Source organism: Tachysurus vachellii, chromosome 26, assembly GCF_030014155.1.
Source record: "Tachysurus vachellii isolate PV-2020 chromosome 26, HZAU_Pvac_v1, whole genome shotgun sequence".
Lineage (NCBI taxonomy): Eukaryota > Metazoa > Chordata > Actinopteri > Siluriformes > Bagridae > Tachysurus > Tachysurus vachellii.
This window is the reverse complement of record NC_083485.1, coordinates 15,741,850-15,764,349: the sequence shown is the minus strand read 5'-3', so window position 1 is coordinate 15,764,349 and position 22,500 is coordinate 15,741,850. Positions and strand designations below refer to the sequence as shown.

Below are 22,500 nucleotides of genomic sequence, written 5' to 3'. Positions count from 1 at the left end.
GAAATCCACAGTAAAGCCAGCGGGACGCTGCCTGCCCGGTTTCGCCTTAATGAATAGTTCATGCCGTTGTCACTGGAGACCACATCAGCACTTTCTCTCACTCTGAACAGCATTTGTATTCAGAACACTTTACGCCTGTTTATTCCTCACGTACAGTTGTCAAGGGCTTCTGCTGTGTTGTGTCTTGTGTTGTGTAGTTTAGCTCTGACCTCTGACAGACCGCACCACATGTCCACACCCAGAGATAAACAGAGCTACACTTCCTGATTTATAAGTACAACAAACTAATGTTAACATTCACATTGATTAGTCCTTAAAAGAAAAAATATCTTCCAACCTGCTAAAAGAACATTAAACATCTATTTTAAAACCGCTGAACAATGTAGACACAACAATATATTAATATTGTATTATTTTTATAGCTACAATGCTATATTTTAGCTAACTAGTATAGAAGATTATAGGCTCCTATTTAGCATTGGGCTAACGGTGCATGTGAATATTATGGATGCCTTTTTAAAAAAGGTAGAAAAGAAAAAAGTCATAAATATCTCAAAATTTTTAATTATCTCTAAAAATTCAGATTTATTGCACTCATTACACTTTTCCACATTATCTTAAAACTCAAGAATACAACATTTTAACATCAGCTCAGACGACATCCGTGGCTCCGTGATAACATTTGTTCCTAAAAAAAATTAACAAATAAATGAAAAAACTGTATTAAAAATAAAAAAATACTAAATTCTGCTTCCTGTGTGGTTTTCATAGCATAATCATTGGATGTGTCCCAGAATCGCTCGGCTCCTGTTAGCTCGGTTAGCGAGTGAAGAGGAAATATTTCTGACACATAGATTCGTTTTTTTTTCTCTAATTTACACATTGTTGATGTTACAGAATTTATTTCCAGAATCAGAATCAGAATGTTTTTGTATGTTTACCGTCATATCACTGTGCCATTAAACTGGTTTTAAATCACTAGATTTTCTCTTTATTCTGTTCCGTCTTGACAGATGATGCTAAGTGTAAAAATGTTAATTTTAGCCACAGAGATTTTATTTATCACTAAATTACTAAAACATCTGATGAAAATGTTCCTGGTGGTTTGGTCTCATTTGTTTTATGTAATCATTTTCTTTTTCTTTATCTTGTTTATACAGTATTAACATCTGACCTTCAGCCCTCAGCTAGCTTAGGCCTTTGTTTTCCCAGTTGCTAAGCAATAGTGTCGAAAAGCCTTGAGGAGCGAGTGTGTTGAGTGTGACGTGTGTGTTGAGTGTGTTGGACTGGGCCATGTGAAGCCCGCGAGTTAGCATGATGCTAAATAGGAGGAAACATGAAGCTCCTTTTTCCACTGTGAAATGTTCGACACTTTATTTATTTTTTAAAATTTTTTTAATTCTGATTTATTAAACTACATTTATGAAAAAATCAGATTCAATGAGCAAAAATGAAATAAAAGATAAAATAAAAAAGTTAAAAAGATAAAGATAAAAGATAAAATGTTAACTCTACTAACATTAAACCGTCAGCTGATAACATTAACTTCTTAACTGGATTAAAAAATTAACAAGAATTTTGTTTTAGATCAAATATTTAACATCAGAAAACTAAAAGTAGAAAAAAGTAGAAAACCTGAACTTTTATTTGTTTGTTTATTTGATCGCTTCAAATTGATCCCTTTGTTTTTTCTCCCCAGATGCTCCAGCTTAGGCCTAATTTTTTAGAATAAAATCTAATTATTTGAATTTTTCAGATTCATAATTCAGGATTATTTTTTTTATTTATTTAAATAAAACATGTAACCTCTTAATCATCAAATTTAGATTTTAAATGCAAACCATATTCCTTACCTAGTGAGATCAAAATAAAGAAAATACAGTGGCAAAAAAATAAATAAATTTGATTTGCATAAAATTTAGATTTCAGTATGTTTAATTAGTTTCCATAAAAGGTGAAGGGTTAAAGTTCAGTTTCATTGAATGATAAGAATGAAACTAAAACACACACACACACACACACACACACACACACACACACACACACACACACAATCTCAGTAAAATAACAATGCAACTCTACTCTATATTTTAGTCATGTCTTGAGGAGAAAGTAAAAATGTTAACGAGCACAAAAGCAAAACAAATCTCATTAAAATAAAGACTCAGACTGTAAGGATAATGAGCTAGAAGCTTATTAGTAAGATTTACTTCACAACAAGTGAAGTGTGTGTAAGAGTGGCTTAATTATTAAATGTTTTTGGAAAATTCTCAACAAGGAACAGATAAAGTATAAAGAAGATTGTATAACTTTTTTTTACATTTTTATTTTATTAAAGAAATGTAGATCCACTTTAATTGGTATTAAATAGCCGCCCTGCATTTATTTGAATAGATGCTTTTAGTCATTTAAATATATCTTAATATTTTAATATGTGCTATTGTTTAATTTTATTTAATTTAATTTTTTTGTGATCAATGCTACATGGATAAAATCTGTATTTAATTCTAAGCAGTATGCTGTGGAACAGAAATAAAAACCTCTAAAAAAATAAAAACCCAGAAATATTTGTCACTAAAGTAACAAATGTGTGAACATAGTGCCCTCTAGTGGACGTCTGCGGTGGTGTTCACACACAGAACCGTACAAAGGGACGCCGTTAAAAAGGCGCCAGAAAGCAGGAAAGCATCGTCAACATTCCAGGTTTATGGAACCAAACAAAGAGGTCACTTCCTTCTTTTTTTAGTGCTGCTTAGCAGACAGATAAAAAAGAAACACAACTAAACACAAACTCACATTAAAGTCACTCAGGAATTCCAGGACTTTAATAAGGTCCCAGAGTTCATCATACCTTGCACTCAAACCGTTCGGAATAACACAAGAGTGTCCTGCAGCTTCCAAACATTAGGATGTGATTGTTTACTAATGAATCTTCAGAGCGCACGTCTGCACAGACACCGAGTCTGACACCGAGCCACGGCGCTCTTGTTATTGAAAACGCTCTTGAACATCATCAGAGGTTTGCAGGCTTCCTCACACATCACAAGCTCACCGGCGTTTCCTGCTGGGCCTGAAAAACACCACGCAGCAGGTATCCGGGTTATCCTCCGAGGAACAGTGGCCTGGTGAGGAAAGGGAAGAAGAAGTCATGCTCAGGAACAGATCAGGATGTCCCTCTGAAACCTGATGAGGGAAGACAGCACGGCGTGGTGCCTCCTGTGTGCAGCATCACAACACACACAACACACACACACACACGAATCGAGCTGGAATTCTTTTTGAGAATGAACGTGTCAGGGTGTGGCTCATCAGGAGATAAAAACATTCTGAACTGAAATGTCTCCTTATTTGATTCCTAGTGCACGGTGGCAGGTAAATATAGCAACTTATATAGGAAGCCATTTTGAATTCAGTCATCAAAATATTCGCTGAACTTTTTATTTTTTTTTCAAATTGTCTTTTTTTCAAGGTTTTTTTAAACTCTGAATTAGCAGGTAATTTTCAGCCACTTTTTAAAAGTAATTAATAATTTTTTTATTTATTTATTTATTTATTTATTTTTTTACAAATTTACCAGTTGTTTTTTTCTGTCTCTCTTTGTGTTATCTATATTTAATCCCTCGCTAGCTTAACTGCTAACTTGAGTCATTAGCTACAAAAGGCTTGAAGCTTGTGTTTCAGAGTTGCTTAGCAACAGCACTCTTGAGACTTTAACCACTTGAAGAGTGGAACAGCAGTTCATCGAGGGTCTTCTGGTCTACAGAGGAGACAGAAGGCATTCAAACCTTTTCATAATAAATTGTTTTTCTATATTAGATCATCTCTGGGATGCGAGGGTTCACATTGAGAACATCGCTAATGAACCTACAACAAACCAAACCCTCAGCTTGTGCCGGCTTGCATGGCTGAAAAACCTTTTATATGAGAGCGATATGTGTTTACAGGGATTTCTCCACAATAACATGCCATGAATCTTCTCTACTCAAGTGTACCAAAGGAAAATGACAAAACCGACCCGAATGCAGATTATTGTGTGAATAGAAGTGATGTGAAGGATCAAGCTAAACCTGAAATATGTGAAAGCAATCGATCCTTCATGTGGACTGAAGGACTCTTTATTACCAGCGTTATGCAGTGTAGCATGAGCGCCGCTAACTGACCTCAGCCTCATCTCTGACCTGTAGAACTCTCACGCAAGCATTAAAGTTTTACTGTCGTTCACAACATTTAGATCCTAATGGACTTTCAAATTACAGACCGATTTCACACCTTCCATTTATGTCTAAAATACTAGAAAAGGTTGTGTCTGTTCAACTGAGCTCCTTCTTACAGGAGAACAATATCCTCGAAGAGTTTCAGTCAGGTTTCAGGCCCCATCATAGCACAGAAACTGCACTTGTTAAAGTTACAAATGACTTGTTCTTAGCTTCGGACAAAGACTGTATGTCACTATTAGTTCTACTTGACCTTAGTGCTGCATTCGACACTATAGATCACAACATTCTCCTAGATCGCTTACAAAATTACACAGGTATTCATGGACAGGCTTTAAGTTGGTTTAGATCCTACCTGTCTAATCGATACCATTTTGTAGAATTAAATGGTGAATCCTCCAGCTTATTACCAGTTAATTATGGGGTCCCTCAAGGATCAGTTCTAGGACCTCTGCTCTTCTCGATATACATGCTTCCATTAGGGAACATTATTAGAAGACATGGGATTAGCTTCCATTGCTATGCCGACGACACACAGTTATACATCTCCTCAAAACCAGATGAAATAACTAAATTGTCGAAATTAACTCAATGCCTTAGAGAGATAAAAGACTGGATGAGCTGTAACTTTCTGTTGTTAAACTCTGATAAGACAGAAACACTACTTATAGGCCCAAAAACTAGTACACAGAAACTCTCACAACTTAATTTCCAATTAGAGGGATGTACTGTTACTAGTAGCTCGACAGTGAAAGACCTGGGTGTTATATTAGACAGTAACTTGTCTTTTGAAAATCACGTCGCCCAGACCACAAAAACAGCCTTCTTCCACCTCAGAAATATTGCCAAGCTGAGAAACATCCTGTCTGTACCTGATGCTGAGAAGCTAGTTCACGCTTTCATGACCTCTAGACTGGACTATTGTAATGCATTACTAGGTGGTTGTCCTGCATCTTTAATAAATAGGCTACAGTTAGTCCAAAATGCAGCGGCCAGAGTTCTCACTAGGACAAGAAAGTATGACCATATAACCCCAATTTTATCATCTCTACACTGGCTACCTGTTAAGTTTAGAATTGATTACAAACTGCTGCTACTTACGTACAAGGCTCTTAATGGTTTAGCTCCCATGTATCTAACTAGTCTTCTAACACGTTACAATCCTTCACGCTCTCTGAGATCACAAAACTCAGGACTCCTGGTAGTCCCCAGAATATCTAAGTCTACTAAAGGCGGAAGAGCGTTCTCTTATTTAGCTCCCAAACTTTGGAATAGTCATCCTGATAGTGTTCGGGGCTCAGACACACTTTCACAGTTTATATGTAGATTGAAAACTCATCTCTTTAGTCAGGCGTACACATAATACATCCCATAAATATTGTGCACTATCACACTAGACTTGCACATTCTTATGAACAGCAGATATGTTAATCCCTATGCACTGCTCTTCTCTTCTCTTTTTCTACCCATGCTGAGACACCCATGCTAAGATCGTCTTCCGTGCGTTGAAATTTCTGGACCTCCACTGAGACAAGGCTGACTCTGTGAGAACCCTGAGACATCTACAGATCTACCGGCTCCAGTTGGACTCTGTGATACTTGTATATTTGTAACCACACCATCTAGTGTCACCCATATGAGGATGGGTTCCCCTTGAGTCTGGTTCCTCTCAAGGTTTCTTCCTTTACCAATCTAAGGGAGTTTTTCCTTGCCACTGTTGCCTGAGCCCTCAGACTTGCTCATTGGGGACAAATACACATACACACATACATACATACATACACACTGTGAACTGTATATATCTTGAATTTTTATTATATTAATTCTTTATACTTCTCCTTATGTTTATCTTTTGTTTTATGTTCATGTTCTGTAAAGCTGCTTTGTGACAATGTCCATTGGAAAAAGCGCTATACAAATAAACTTGAATTGAATTGAATTGAATTGAACAACACTGCTGTATTTGTGATAAAAATCTTCCTGTTTTTAGTCAAGACTTATTAGGCTAATATAATACTAGCTAGAACTAGCATAACTAGCATAGTGTCACACTTCAGTGTCAGTTTTTTCTGCAGTGTATTAAATGTAATAAACATGCTCAATCATATTGAGTTGCAGTACATTTTAGAGAAAACGAAGAAGAAGAAGAAGAAGAAGAAGAAGAAGAAGAAGAAGAAGAAGAAACACAATTATAAGTCACTGAAAGAATAAATTTGCTATTTGGAAATTTCAAAAGAATCAGAATCATTTTCAATGATGAATCTGATTAGTTTTAGTTGATGTTTCTTGCTGTGCAGAATTTATTCAACTCCTTCTTGCCTCCTTGGAAACCTAAAAATCGTCTCGTCTCTTCTGTCTGATTGAAGAGAAATGGCGTAATGCTAAAAGACATGATATGGACTGTCTACCAGTGGAGTATTTATAGCATTAATGGCCTTTGGAGGAACAAAAAGAATCTGAACTCAACGCCTCTAAAACACGTGAACGTGTGTCTCTTTAGTTTGTGGCCTTGAGAGTCTCCTTTGAGGGTTGTAAGGAAACGGGAACGCTTCAGCTTTATGGTACGAGTGAGCAACACCTCTTCAAACGACGGTACCTCACTTCCTGTTATTGAAACCTGCAGAGCTCACTGTGCACTGGGGAAGACTACGTGCAGAACCTCTCGAACTGAAACAACACCAGTGACTCCAGGAAATGCCAAAAATGTTTCCTTCATCTTAGACATACCTCAGTCATGACAATCACCAACGAAGAAGAAGAAGAAGAATAAGAAGAAGAAGAAGAAAAGAAAAAGAAAAAGAACTACCTTCTCAGCATCAGATACAGACAGGATGTTTCTCAGCTTGGCAATATTTCTGAGGTGGAAGAAGGCTGTTTTTGTAATATGGGCGATATGATTTTCAAGACAAGTTACTGTCTAATAAACACCCAGGTCTTTCACAGTTACTAGTAACAGAACATCCATCTAAATGGAAGTTGAAGTGTGAGAGCTTCTGTGTACTGGTTTTTGTTTTTTTTTGTATTTTTTTGTTTTTTGTATTTTTTTTTAGTTTAACAACAGAAAATTAAAGGTCATCCAACCATTTATCTTTTTAACACACTCAGTTATTTAGCAATTTAGCTATTTCATTTGGTTTTGATGAGATATATAACGGTATCATCATAACAATGGAAACTAATTCCATGCCTTCTAATGATGTTCCCTAAGGGAAGCATGTATATTGAGAAAAGCAGAGGTCCTAGAACTGATCCTTGAGGGACTCCATAATTAACTGGCAATAAACTGGAGGATTCGCCATTTAGACAGATAGGAGCTAAACCAACTTAAAGCCTGTCCCTAAATTCCTGTGTAATTTTGTAAGTGATCTAGGAGAATGCTGTGATCTATAGTATCGAATGCAGCACTAAGGTCAAGTAGAACTAATAGGGACATACAGTCTTGGTCCAAAGCTAAGAACAAGTCATTTGTAACTTTAACAAGTGCAGTTTCTGTGCTATGATGAAACCTGACTGAAACTCTTCGAGGATATTGTTCTCCTGTAAGAAGGAGCTCAGTTGAACAGACACAACCTTTTCTAGTATTTTAGTCATAAACGGAAGATGTGAATTCGGTCTGTAATTTGATAGTTCATTAAAATCTAAATTAGGTTTCTTAATGAGTGACCTAATAACTGCCAACTTGAAGGATTTATGGACGTAACCTAAAGATAGCGAGGAGTTAATAATATAAAGAAGAGTCTCACCAGCTTTATGTAACACTTCTTTCAGTACTTCTTTCAGGGTGTGGATACCTGGACTTTTGGGCATGTGCTTCTGTTTATGTTCCGTGTCACGTGTCTGCCCCGCCCTTGTTTACTCCTCCCCGTCTCTGCACACCTGTTCCCTATGTGTTCATTGTCATGTCTATTTAACCGTGGCCCATTGCCGTTTGCAGCGAGGAATCATCGTCAGTGTATGTTGTTCTTCCTCATCCTTCAGTGTATTTAAGTTATTAAACCTATTTATTTGAAGCTTCCTGTATCTGTCTTCCTCCTCCCGCTGTGACAAAAGCGAGCTGTAAGTTACGAGCGTGAGAGTGAAGACCGTCTCATTCTGACATACTGAGCATTGCAACAATCTGGATGAAATAATATCATGGATAAAAGTCTTAAGATCTTAAATGTGAGAAAAGTTTGAAAAAGTTTCCTAAGCTGGAATAAACTGGATCTGACAAAGGAATTCACCTGTTTGTCAAATTTATATTTAGGATTAGTCTTAGTCTTTTCTTGTAGACGGAACCTCGTGGCACTCCGGTGATGAGAACTGTGCAGGATGAGAAAGCTCTGATTTACAAATAAAAACAAAATCACAGGCAAAATCTGCTGGAAGTTTCACTTCAAAATAAAAAAATCTGACAATCTTTGAATATAAAATTCATGCGTGTTGTTTGCTGTCACTTTATTGTGTTACTAAAATTAGCTGTCAGTCTAATTATTTCTAAAGGAAATGATTTCCACTCCTTTGTGGCCTATTTTTTGCTCCATGTTTTACTCCGGACATGAGACTGTGGTGGTTTTCAACACTGCCACTAAACTGTTTGTGTGTGTGTGTGTGTGTGTAGGTGCATGAGTGAGTGTGTGTGAGTGTGTTTGTATGCGTATATGTGTATGTGTGTGAGTGTGTTTGTATGCGTATATGTGTATATGTGTGTGTGTGTGTGTGTGTGTGTGTGTGTGTGTGTGTGTGTGTGTGTGTGTGTGTGAGAGAGTGTGTTTGTATGCGTATATATGTGTATATGTGTGTGTGTGAGTGTGTGTGTTTAGACAATGTGTGTGTTTAGATACGTGTGTGTGTTTGTGTGTGTATGTTTGTGTGTGTGTCTTGTAATGTGTGTGTTTGGAGCTGTGGAGAATTCCCAGTCTCCGAGTGTACAGTTTCTTACAGAGGCCGGGAAGTTTCTGCAAATTTCTGCAGTTCACGTGGAAAACTTCTGGAGGTTTTTAAAAAGAGACACGACTGCTCTTTCTGAAAGCAGGGTTAAACTAGCCGCATGTATATTGTAAGACTGCGGCTTGTAGATACTCAGCAGGAATAAAGCTGATAGAGAAAAGCGAGCGTCCGTGATCTTCTGCACCACAATGAAAGAACTTACTACAGAAAATATGGAATGCAATGAAGATGTAACAAAAGGAATTACACAGTATAAAGTCTAAACTTTTTTATAACCCTTCTCATTTTAATCTGGGAGTTTTGTTTACGAAACATACCTGTATTCCTCAAGGGTGTTTTTTAGGGATCACAAACTAATCTTCATGCCATGATTTGCTTACAGCATATTAAATCACAGCATATGTGAATGTTCATCCTTTTCTTGTATGACAATGCAAATTGATCTTTGCTTAGATTTAAAGTGAATGCAGAACTCCACACATGCACAAGAAATAAAGTTAGATACACAATTTCCTACTGCTAGTATATTTTGAGTGACAGATGTATCGTCCAATCAGCAGTAGACTTCCATTTGCAAACGATACCAACCTGTTCTGGTTTGTCTGAAATGTCGTTGTGTTTTCTGAATTGTTATTTTGTTTTGCACTTTCCGGCCTCCGTAGATTCTGCGCACATTTCCAGCAGCATGAAATAAAATTATGTGCTGAGTCTCTACTGTTTCTTAGACTGGACAAGACAACTGATGTGAACCAATAACATCCAGCAATCAGGGATTCCAGGGGTGTGACTATTTGCCTGTCAATCATATCTGTTTTAAGCACAGAAATGCAGACGTGTGTGTGTGTGTGTGTGTGTGTGTGTGTGTGTGTGTGTGTGTGTGTGTGTGGAGAATTTGTGAACTGTTTCATTCAATGATTATGTCTTTTATTAATTTGGTTTAAACGATAGCGTCTCAGACCTTGAGCTTTTGAGCTTTTGTGTTTGCAGAAAACTATTATTTGTACATAGTAGAATAAACAGGAGAAGCACCAGTTCTAGCACCAGCCTAAAAAGCGTAATAAAGAGAGCAGGGTGCAGATAAAATCCTCTGACATCATGCTGGAGGATCTAAAAGATGTCCTCATGCTGCTACAGAATACCCACAATGCACTGTTGTGTATGGGGTCTAGCAGAGAGACTGAGATGCAGTGTGTTTATACAAAGCCTTATTCTGATAATCTTGTATTAAATTGACATCATCACCTTCTTGTATATGACCAGATTTACTAGAAATGTTTTTTAAACACTTTTTCTTAAAAAAACACAGAAATGTGGTGAAAGGTTTACATCCAGCATTTAGATGGTTAAGATGCTCTGCTTGTCCTTTTAATAAATAATACTAAAGCCAGTTGAGAGACTTTTTTCTGCTATGTTTCATAGAGCAATTAGACAAAAAAAATATAATATTTTTATTTTTCATATTTGGTAAATAAATTATTAAGAGCAAGATAAATATGAAAATTATTTAAATAAATGTATTATTATTTTTATTTTTTTTATATAATTATAAAAATATATGCGTGGTGAATCTTTTTGCAAAAAAAGTGCATTTCTGTTTTATATCTACTTATTTGGAGAGATAAAAAAATCGTTGTATAATATAAATATTATATATAAAACAACAAAATAGTACAAAAAACATTTCGAATACAAAATGTAGAAAACTAAAAATGTAAATTATCTATAAAAATGTACATTATAATTAAAAATGATTTATATAGTAATTATTGTCCCGCTTTATATGAGATATTATGTAATTGTGTTAACGCTGTTGAACTGAGACAAAGGGAAAGTCAGTTAATTGGCGTTAATGAGTGTGACGTCATCAACGCCAATTAACCGACTTTCCTTTTGCGCGCCCTCTAGCGGCTGTTTTAATGCAGTACGTACAGTAGAATGAATAGGAAGTGGGCGTGGCTTGCTTTAGACCGGCTGCTCACTGATGTCGTGAAACTAAAAGCAGAACATGTTCCTGCGGAGCTCAGTGTTTAAAGGTGAGCTCTTAATGTTATTAACGCTAAACTTATTTTAGTCCTGTCACTAATAATACAACTTCAATCGCTTCCTGGATGTAATCTTTAAGATACAGAGGTGTTTTTTTCTAAAACTGTGCTTAAAACGGCTTACATGTTACCATGGTTACGTGCGTGGGCGCAGGTTAGGAAATTTTACGTTATCTGTGGTAACTATGGTAACGCTTTACGGTTAATCATTTTATTTTATAGTTTTATTAAACGAATATAAAACATAGACGTTTAATAGTTTTGTTCCTAGATATTTATACAATACAAGTTTATAGATGTTTAATGAACATGTTTGTTTATATCACGTGCATATATATTGAATATTTTTACTAAAGTTTAATGTTTAGAATAAAAAAAACTTAAATACATACTAAATTAAAATAATTGGAGCTGAACTGAGTTATTTAGCAGAAGTTTCAGCTAAATCAGAACACACACACACACACACACACACACACACACACACACACACACACACTTACACATTCGTGGAGAAATTTCTCACAAGAGAGTTAGATTGCCTGCTGTGAACCTTTTGATCACTGTATATATGAAAATCTATATAATACTAAACAATTACATACAAATTGCTTTGCCCAAGTCACGCATCTGGATCTTATCAGGCTCTTTAGCGTGCCGTGATCCAGCAGGAACTTTTACAGAGCAATCTAAACAGTGTAAGAAAGAAGAAAACAGAGGCATCTTCCATGGTCATTGGTTAAAATGAGCCCCATGAGATTTCCCCCTTAACGCCGCCTCCTTTTCTGCCTTGCCAGGAAGCGTCAAGGCCGGACGGGTGTGATTAGTGCCTGCAATACAACCAAACACACTCTCATACACTCTCACACACGCACATTGCTGGAACCTGAGGTGCCGGCTGACAGAGGGATAAACTTCATAACTGTACACTCCAGACGGACACCAGTTTGAGACATGGAGCTCTTCAGAACTACTTTGTCTTTGCTGATGATCTTCAGTGCTGCTGCAGCTTCAGGTAACACTGCTGTCTCATGCTGTTTCAGTCTGAAATACAAGAGTTCATACCTTCTCATAGTTCTTCCTTCACTCCTTAAAAGCAGGGCTCCCTTGAGGGTTCCTTGGATGTTTTAGGTGGAACTTGTTTTTTCTTTAAGGGAGAAGTTGTATTTGTAGGTTTTCCCAAATGATTTAACTAGAGATCTTCTGTAGGCTTTCAGCTGTCAAAGGAAAGGTTTAGAATTGACAGCTGAGTATCTTTTTGGTAATGTGACAGTTTAAAAGATTCACTTTAAAAGATCTGGAATTTTTCTCTTTTTAATCTGTAATTTAGGAACATTCATATTTCTGTACAAAACTTTAAGAACACCGGAGTAATATCCATATTTACCCGGAGAAGCACCCTCACAGAGAGAAAGGGTTCTTTATGGGTTCATTAGAAAATTAAGGGATCTTAGCTTCCAAAAAAGAGTCTACATGAGCTGGAACTGCCAGGGTTCCTCACATATAGACAATTGAAAAACCTGCTAGAAAACTAAGCTGTATTTTCCCATATACGAAAATATGTTTTAATATAAACTTGTTAACATATATGGAAAAATAGAACTTCCATAATTATGAGCTTCTACAAAAGGCAAAAACAAAACAAAAGAAAATCAACAAAAATACGAGGCAGTTGAAAAACAGTTAACCAAAAAAAAAAACTCTTGAAAATGAAATGCAAACTAAGAAGAAATAACCTGTTTATTTTTTTTTTGAAAAGCAATTTGTTTGTCTCTGTGTATTTCTGTGCATTTAGCTACATGCTGTTTTGTTTTCTTCATGTCCTGACTTTTATTTTGAAAATGAAATGTTGCATTGTGGGATAAAGCAACTATGGAATCATGCATACTTTGAAACAGTCATTATTCGTGTTGTTGTACGAGTGAGGTTCATTATGAGGTGTATAAATAATACAGTAAAGCAGTTTGAACCCAGAAATCAGCCTAAATCCACATTCTGGTGCTGAAGAGTCTCGTCTTATTGAAATAACAGTACAGCAATTCCAACCTTTGAAGGTTAGGCCGATGAATCGTGATTGCCGAGTCCTGTTGTTAGACGCAAAGCCACGTGAATGTATCACGTAAGGAAATTCTGCTCAATATGAGGAAACGCTTGTTGTTATTAATACCTCTGCTGGCTAAAAGAACCCTCTATTCTTTCAACAGTGGGCGTGCATCATGGTATATTTATTCAGGTTCAGATTCCTGAGCACCAGCCAAATTGGGACATTGTTGTGTGCTTGGGAAAAAGCCACTTATCGAAGTAGACGTGTCGTTATCATGTAAATATGCGTCCTGATTATCAGCTGAGATTTCGGCAACTTTTGCACGAGACACCTGTTGTTAGGGTAGATGGTGGTGTGGGAAGAGTAGCAGAGTTACTGTCAGAACCGCAAAGCTGATTCACTTCCCAGAAACTCACGTCCTGAAGTGTTCCTCTCATACCACCGCAACAAACCATTTATTTATTTATTTATTTAAATAGTCTATTTATTGTTAGTCTCTGTTTAGTCTTAGCAGCTATAAACATGTCTTCAAGTTTCTGAGATACGATATTTACAAAACTCTGACACTGAAGACTCCTTTCATAAACCCCAAATAATTATCTCTTTACCTCACAGTTCATGCAGAACATCCGCTGTACTAAAGTTTTAGTGATAAGCTGTTACTATAGAAAAGTGTTAATCAGAACGTGTACTTCATCAACACTGCGGTGTAATGCTGCGTGTACGTGTCCATGTTCATTTGGTCGACCGGGTTTGTTTTGTAGCTCCAAATCCAGGTGCATTCTGGGTTTTAAATCTTGTCATTGTGGTTGAATTCGGATGTATTTTCTAGGCAGGAAGTGATTCTGTTTAAAATCAGTGCAGACTTAATGAGCTCAGCATTATGAAGCCTTTATGTCAGTTTAAATGTATAAATGTTTGAGCTGATGAACATATATAACTTGATGGAAGGTTTAAAAACGTTTGTAAAAGTTTGTTCCTACTATGCCATTGAAATGGAAAAAAGAATCTCTGTCTTACAAATTATCTATAAAAAATATTAAAATATATAAAATTCTATTAGAAGAATAATTCTATTTAGAAGAAGAAGAATCAGAAGAATTAGAAGAATCAGGCCTCTAAATGTATGAATGCTGTGAAGGACATGTCTGTATTATATCCCAAGCTTTTTTAGCTCGATTTAAAATTGAAGCGCACTTCTGGATTATTTCTATTACGCAACTGGATTACCCATGATGCACTTGTTTAACACTCAGCTGAGACAGAATGTGTATGAGGGAAAAAGAAAGAGAACATGCGAGTGTGAGGGAGACATAAAGGTAAAGAGATAGACAGCATGCATATAAGAACAGAAGAGTGAAGGAGAACGAGAAAGAGAAGGAGAGCTGCAGTGGAGCCACAGGGAGCGATAGAGCTCGGTGATCAGGGCGACATTACATAACAACTGTAACGAGTATACCCAGCATCCCAGTGGCGTCACTGGCTCACTTCTGCCCCGCCGAGAAAGAGACGGAAAAAATAGGCCGCCAGGGAAACAGACGGAGAGAGTCGGCGAGATGACGGACGTCTCCTCTGATGTTAGACAAAAAAATGTGAAAAAACAAAAAAGTTAAATCAGAGAGAGAAAAATCCCCCTCCTGTAGACAAATACAGCACTTCCTTTCTTTCCAAATGAGTCTGGCTATGTCTGAGACAAATGACCCCATGCCCAGTTGACCTCTGTGGCCCAGACAAAATGTGCTTGTCCTTACATCTCAATACACCACCTTCTAAATAAGCACAAAGACCTGCAGCTAAATGCTCCAAACAAAGGTTTTCCAATTCAAACATCCCACAGACCTAAATAACCCAACCTGAATGTCCTTGACCCAAAAGACCAAGTTTAAATGCCCCTATTTAAATATCCCAAAGTAAATGCTCTTGGAAACACACCCTGGCCCAAATGCCTCTACCAAATGAACCCATTTTTATTTAATCAAAAACCATTTCAATTTTCAGATATCTTCGGCTTGAATGGCTCAATATAAATGCCCCTGTCCTAATATCCCAGGCTCAGATGCAACAACATTTAAGCCTCTGGAAACACACCCTAGCTTATATGCCTATACTAAATACCCCAATATTTTCCACTTCCCTGTTTGTCTTGACCATACATCTCTGAAGTAGGTGCCCCAAAGTAAATCCCCCTTTCCTAATGTCCATGTTCCAGGTTCCCCAAACATGAATTTCCTGTGAAATACCTCCATCTCCAAAATGCCCTGCCCTTGGCCAAAAATACCAGCATCATTGTGCCTTTAGCCAAAAGGCCCCATATGCCCCAAATACCCCCAGCCAAAATGTCCTGTATGCCACCAAATGCCCTCAGGCAAATTGCCCTACACTCCAAGGCCTTTACCAAATATCTTCTTTCCATAACAAAATGCCTCAGTCAAAACACATCTACCCCATTTGTCCTGACCAAAATACTGCTGTCTAAATGTCTCTGGCAAAAATGCCCCAGCTTTAGTAAGCCAAAAGCCCCAAGCTAAATCTCCCTCTCCTGTTCCTGAACCGAACACACCAAGCTAAAATTTATAGTCCAAATGTCCTTTGTCCAAACGGCACAATCTAAATACCTCTGTCCAAATATCCCTGACCCATAAGCCCCATGCAAATGCCCCTGTCCAGATGTCCTTGGCCACAAATTAAATGCCTCTGGAAACAATTTTCTGCATAAAGGTCATTAGCCAAAATATTTTGAATTAAATACCTCCATGTCAAAATGTTAAATGCCCCTGCATAAATGCACAAATGAACATATATGCTCCGGGCCAAATGCCCCATTCCAGCCAAATTTCTCCCTAACGTTGAGTCATGTATTCAGTTAACACTTGAGAGCAGGCAAAAAAACAATACGCTAAATTTAGCACGCTCACATTAGCATATAGCATTGGGCTGTGTTTTCATTCTCGTACACAACGGCCCCCCCGCCAGACAGGGTGGCAGGGAGACCCAATGACGCGACCTCTTGTCGCTCCTAGAGTCTGATTTTTATCTTTAAATTGCAATTAACAATCCCCCTGTCTTTCCCCCCAGACTCCACTCGACTGCCAGCTCTTTCATTTTTTTTCCCTCACCAACCAACCCCTGCCTCCCCAATCCCCCACCCCCCGCCCCGTCTTCACTTCAGCTGACTCTGTTTTTACCCCTTTTCCTGTGTGTGATGCATTTTTCCTTTTTTTTTTTTTTTTTTTTTGTTTTCACCTCAGAGCGTTCTGTGTGGGCTGACAGAATATTTTCAGACGGTGAAGGCAGCCGTTCTATCCGACGTTCCAACGGAGCTCGGTGCAATTTTCCACTCGAGTCTAATTCCCATTCGATGCAACATGTTAAGACGAGACATTCGTATAAAAGCCAGAGGAAGATCAAAGCAGCGCTGGTGGAGATGTGCTTAATTCCCTTAACACTTCTTAGTCATAAACGCTGCCTGATTTTAATGAAGGCCTTCAAGTGTCACAGTGTAGAATTAAACTACTTCAGCTTCACTGAACACAGATGAGCATCTGTCTGGTCATTCAGGAGTAAAAAACATACGAATAAATAAATAAATAAATAATTACACCCAGAATCATGCCTTAAGATTTCTCCACCTTCATTTATCACGGTACAGCGTCATACTGATATATCGTCTGCCTCCTATGCCAGACTTCCGAGAGCTGAACGGCTCATTAGCGCCAGGCTGAGATAAATCTCAGAGCCGCTGTTAGCACTAGAGCGGCGGCCGTCTGGACCGATAAGGATCGCCGCTCACTGCCTGACCCTCTGTTGTCCTCAATCACTACTTTTTTTTCTGAGGAAACTTTTCAACACAAGGCTAGAGAACGTCTTTTGTAGCTCTTCTTTGTGCGCTCAGTATACAGTGATGTATAATAACATACGTGTTATTGTGTTATAGAATAAATCTGATCCAGGATTTAAAACATCACATTTGTGTAAAAGTTTTATTTGATTGTTACTGCATGAGCTGAAGCGTTCGCACTTCGGTATCAATAAATGGAAACTCGCAGGTCAACCAAGTTTGCGCCAATCATACTAACGTATAGTAACTTATGTAAATGTCATAACACATCTTTAAAATGATCTGATGATTCTAGATATACTTACGTACGTCTTCTTTTATCGGATCCGCGTTCGGTTATTTACAGTATTTACAAAAAGAGTTCGAACGAACAGATATAAACAGACATCATTCTGAACATTTACAGTAGTAGGTTTACTATCACTCACTGTATTCTGTCCATCTACTCCATCTATCCTTGTTTTATATAAAATTAAACTACGTGTCGTTTCATTAAATAAGGTGTAAATAACCTTGTGCATAACAAACAGCAGCTCTGACAGTCGTTCCAGATGTAACACGGATCGCAGGGTTATAACGATGCTTTAAACACCTTTACTTTTTTATTTAATGCTTAGGGAAGGAGTCTCCAATGTCAGTGCTTTATAACCGTCAGAGGTATAAAGCTTTAGGTCGTAAGAGATGTGAGAACACTGTGAAGTGTCTTTTGATTATAAATGTAAACGGTATACAATCATTTCCTTAGTGTTCCTGAGTCTTTCTACAAGTCATGGCCAGTTACAGGAGCTGAAGCTGATCAGGTCATGAGACTCCTTACATTTACATTTACAGCACGTGACAGACGCCCTTATCCAGAGCGACGTACGTAAGTGCTTAAATCTCTAACATTGAATACATTAATGCTGGATCACTAAGTTACATACTTAAGATACCATGAGTTTAAGACATTTGTTCAGAGTTACAATGAAAAAGAGTCAAAGGTTTTTTTTTTTTTAAATGCAAAAGATAAGGAAAGAAGTGCTAGTTGAAGTGTTTCCTGAATAAGTAGGTCTTCAACCGCCGCTTGAAAATAGCCAGTGACTCAGCTGTCCGGACCTCTAGGGGAAGTTCATTCCACCACCTTGGTGCCAGAACAGAGAAGAGTCTTGTAGTAAACTTACCTCTTACCCTGAGAGATGGTGGAACCAGTCGAGCAGTGCTGGTAGATCGGAGGGTGTGAGGTGCAGTGTGAGGAGTGATGAGGGCTTTGAGGTAAGATGGAGCTGCTCCATTTTTGGCTTTGTAGGCCAGCATTTTTTGAATCTGATGCGTGCAGCTACCGGAAGCCAGCGGAGGGATTGCAGCAGCGGGGTGGTGGGGGTGGTGGTGGCATTACACGTTCACTTTCGCCAACTTTCTCAGATTCTCCCAACTTACGAAATTGGTAAATTGGTTGTGTATCCAGCTTTATCACTGCTCGGAGATGTGTCTCTCCGGTGCCAAACTCCAGGAGTAAACTTCTAACACTGAAAATAAACACATCGCTGTTGACACATCTGTTGTTATGTCCGGTTCCTCTGAGACAGCTTCCCTGCCTCACTCTGAGGAACAGGTTTTCAGTTGAGGTCAAACCCAGCATTTTTCAAATACGCTGCAAATCATCGCAGCGTTTGCTGCTCGGATCGTTCCTCACAGGCTCGCACATAAATCTTCCTTTGGGTCAGAGTCATCAGCAGCGCCCGCCACGGTGTTTGTCGCTTCTATGCGAAACATATGTTTGTGTGCAACGACATCAGCCTTGAATGATTAAGAGCGCCGGAGCCTCCATCTGCTCGGCGGAACGGGCTAACAGCCTCGGCTAAACGAATCCTTCCTCCATGAGCCGTGGCGCTAATTAATGCAGCGAAGACGGATGAGCTCTCTGTGCCACGCCGCGTCCCGCCAACACCACCAGCTCTTCCTCATTCACTAATTCATTTGTGAATAGTTAGCGTTCTGTTCACGCTGTTGTTCGTGATGATCTGTCATGGCTGTAAAAAGTGCACCCGGACGCCCCAGAGACGTGATGAGGGAGGAAAGTTGTCGAGAAGCGAGTTTGCGTTATTGGTTAAACACAATTACTCTCCACGTCAGTTTTAAATTGTTTGGTGAGAGAAATGTTACGTTTTTTTTTTTTTTTATTATTAAATTAGATTACACCACAGAAGTGCTGAATCCTGGAATTTCTAGAACAGCAGCTCTTACAGTAGTGTAGCTGTAGTCAACACTCTACACTCAACACTCTGTGCAATACACTCTATACTCAACACTCAACACTCTGTGCAATACACTCTATACTCAACACTCAACACTCTGTGCAATACACTCTATACTCTATACTCTTTAATCAACACTCAACACTCTGTGCAATACACTCTATACTCTATACTCTTTAATCAACACTCAACACTCTATATTCTGTACTTCGCACTCTGTACTCTATACACTATACTCTACACTCTAAACTTTACACTCAACACTCAACATTCTACACTCTGTATTCTACACTCAATACTCAACACTCTATACTCTTTAATCAACACTCAACACTCTATTCTATACTTTGCACTCTGTACTCTATACACTATACTATATACTCAACACTCTACACTCTAAACTTTACACTCAACATTCTACACTCTGTATTCTACACTCAACACTCAACACTCTATTCTATACTTTGCACTCTGTACTCTATACACTATACTCTATACTCAACACGCTACACTCTAAACTTTAAACTCAACACTCAACATTCTACACTCTGTATTCTACACTCTATACACTATATTCTATACTCAACACTCTATACTCTAAACTTTAAACTTTACACTCTACAGTCAACACTCTACACTCTGTATGCTACACTGTGTACTCAACACTCTATACTTTATACTCCACACTCTGTACTCTACACTATAAATATTCTATACTTTACATAGCTGCAAATCACTGGTTTCTGTTCATGGTTTCTATAGTAACAGCTCATTAATTACTCATTTAAGGTTCAGGGATTTGTGAAGTCTCCAGTGTCGGTGTTCTTGTATCAGTTATTCTCTGAACTTCAGGGTTATTTATGGAAGGAGTCTCAGGTGTCAGGCTTTTTGTACCAGTCAGATGTGAAACTGTAGCTTTAAGGTTTCTGACACAGCAGGATGGAGGGTTTTGCGCTTCTCAGTAACAACCCATTTAGCAAAAAGTGAATAAAAAGTAGAGAAGTCTGTAAAGTCGTTTGAGTTCTTCATGAACCCTGAATTAAAAGTGGAACTAAAACTATTTTCTGAACACGGAACCATACATGCTTGGATCACATTTTTTTTGATTATTAAAAATCTCCTGTAAGCAGCATCTCTAGCCTGAATTATCCGAGAACGGATTTCATTTCCGTTTTTATCTCAGGAGGATCTGTAAGTATTAGAAATATATCAGAGCCTCGAAGTTTTTATTCATCATTTTTTGGTTGCTAATTTTAACCGTATTTCTACATGTTTTTACTGTAATACTGTAAAATCTTGAGGTCTCGTCATGATGAACAGCGAGCAGTTATGATTCATTCAGACTTTATTGAATAAATGACTCAGGTAGGGATTTTTTGGACTAGGGGTTAAAGGTCACAGGACAGCTCAGGTCTCTGTGTGCCTATGATAAGAGTTTGTTTGTCTTCCTGTGGATGGTTAGGCCAGGGTCAGTGGCCACGGAAGCGCTAGGACAATAGGTGTGTGGAGCAGAGGCAGGACTTTTTTCTTTCACTCGTTCACTCGAACCCCCTTCACTTCATCCTCAGGCTCCACACACACAGTCAGTGCTGCGTTATCCTCCTCAGCCTTTAGACTCTTTAATCCTGCGTACAGTGTAAAGCACATGGGGGCAGGATCTAATCTACAAACTCATAGAGCTAGAAACTCTACACCCTAAACACCATACTCTATACTCTACACTCTATACTCTACACCCTACACTACACTCTATACTCTACACCCTACACTCTATACTCTACACTCTATACTCTACACTATACTCTATACTCTATACTCTACACTCTACACTCTATACTCTATACTCTACACTATACTCTATACTCTATATTCTATACTCTACACCCTACACTCTATATTCTATACTCTACACCCTACACTCTATATTCTATACTCTACACCCTACACTCTATATTCTATACTCTACACCCTACACTCTATACTCTACACCCTACACTCTATACTCTACATCCTACACTCTATACTCTACACCCTACACCCTACACACTACACTCTATACTCTACACCCTACACACTACACTCTATACTCTACACCCTACACACTACACTCTATACTCTACACCCTACACTCTATACTCTATACCCTACACACTACACTCTATACTCTACACCCTACACTCTATATTCTACACCCTACACACTACACTCTATACTCTACACCCTACACTCTATATTCTATACTCTACACCATACACTCTATATTCTATACTCTACCATCCAATCACCATCCACTCTATATTCTATACTCTACACCCTACACACTACACTCTATACTCTACACCCTACACTCTATATTCTATACTCTACACCCTACACACTACACTCTATACTCTACACCATACACTCTATATTCTATACTCTACACCCTACACACTACACTCTATACTCTACACCCTACACTCTATATTCTATACTCTACACCCTACACACTACACTCTATACTCTACACCATACACTCTATATTCTATACTCTACACCCTACACACTACACTCTATACTCTACACCCTACACTCTATATTCTATACTCTACACCCTACACACTACACTCTATACTCTACACCATACACTCTATATTCTATACTCTACACCCTACACCCTACACTCTATACTCTACACCCTACACTCTATATTCTACACCCTACACACTACACTCTATACTCTACACACTACACTCTATATTCTATACTCTACACCATACACTCTATATTATATACTCTACACCCTACACTCTATATTCTATACTCTACACCATACACTCTATATTCTATACTCTACCATCCAATCACCATCCACTCTATATTCTATACTCTACACCCTACACCCTACACTCTATACTCTTCACCCTACACTCTATATTCTATACTCAACACTATTCACCCTTTACTATACACTCCACATTGTACACTTTATATTCTATATTTTACACTCTACACTCTTCATTCTGTTCTTTACACTCTACTACCTATATGCCACGTTCTATATTCTGTACTCTACACTCTGTACTCTACATTCTACATTCTACACTCTGTACGCTTCTCTCTCACTCTATACTCTTCAGTCAACACATATTTGGACTTCTGAAACTTTCTGGCATGGTGTGGATCAGCACTCATGGAGCATCTCACAGATTTAATGCTT

The 22,500-nt window shown here is 38.1% G+C and overlaps 2 protein-coding genes across 4 annotated transcripts in view; both read left to right on the top strand.

Annotated features, from left to right (window-relative positions):
• ak1 (adenylate kinase 1) overlaps positions 1-978 on the top strand; it is a 9,545-nt gene extending 8,567 nt beyond the window's left edge. For both annotated transcript variants that reach the window (XM_060863173.1, XM_060863172.1), the window contains one exon: positions 1-978. This exon is cut by the window's left edge and continues 194 nt beyond it. The gene's annotated coding sequence lies outside the window, so the exon portion shown is untranslated.
• Positions 979-11,119: 10,141 nt separating this feature from the next.
• The window catches only part of eng (endoglin), a 43,273-nt gene continuing 31,892 nt past the window's right edge, over positions 11,120-22,500 (top strand). For both annotated transcript variants that reach the window (XR_009647847.1, XM_060862979.1), the window contains exons 1-2: positions 11,120-11,176; positions 11,983-12,200. Coding sequence is in view for 1 of the 2 variants with exons in the window: in XM_060862979.1 (XP_060718962.1) it covers positions 12,140-12,200 (61 nt within the window). In the remaining variant the exon portion in view is untranslated. The remainder of the gene's footprint in view (positions 11,177-11,982; positions 12,201-22,500) is intronic.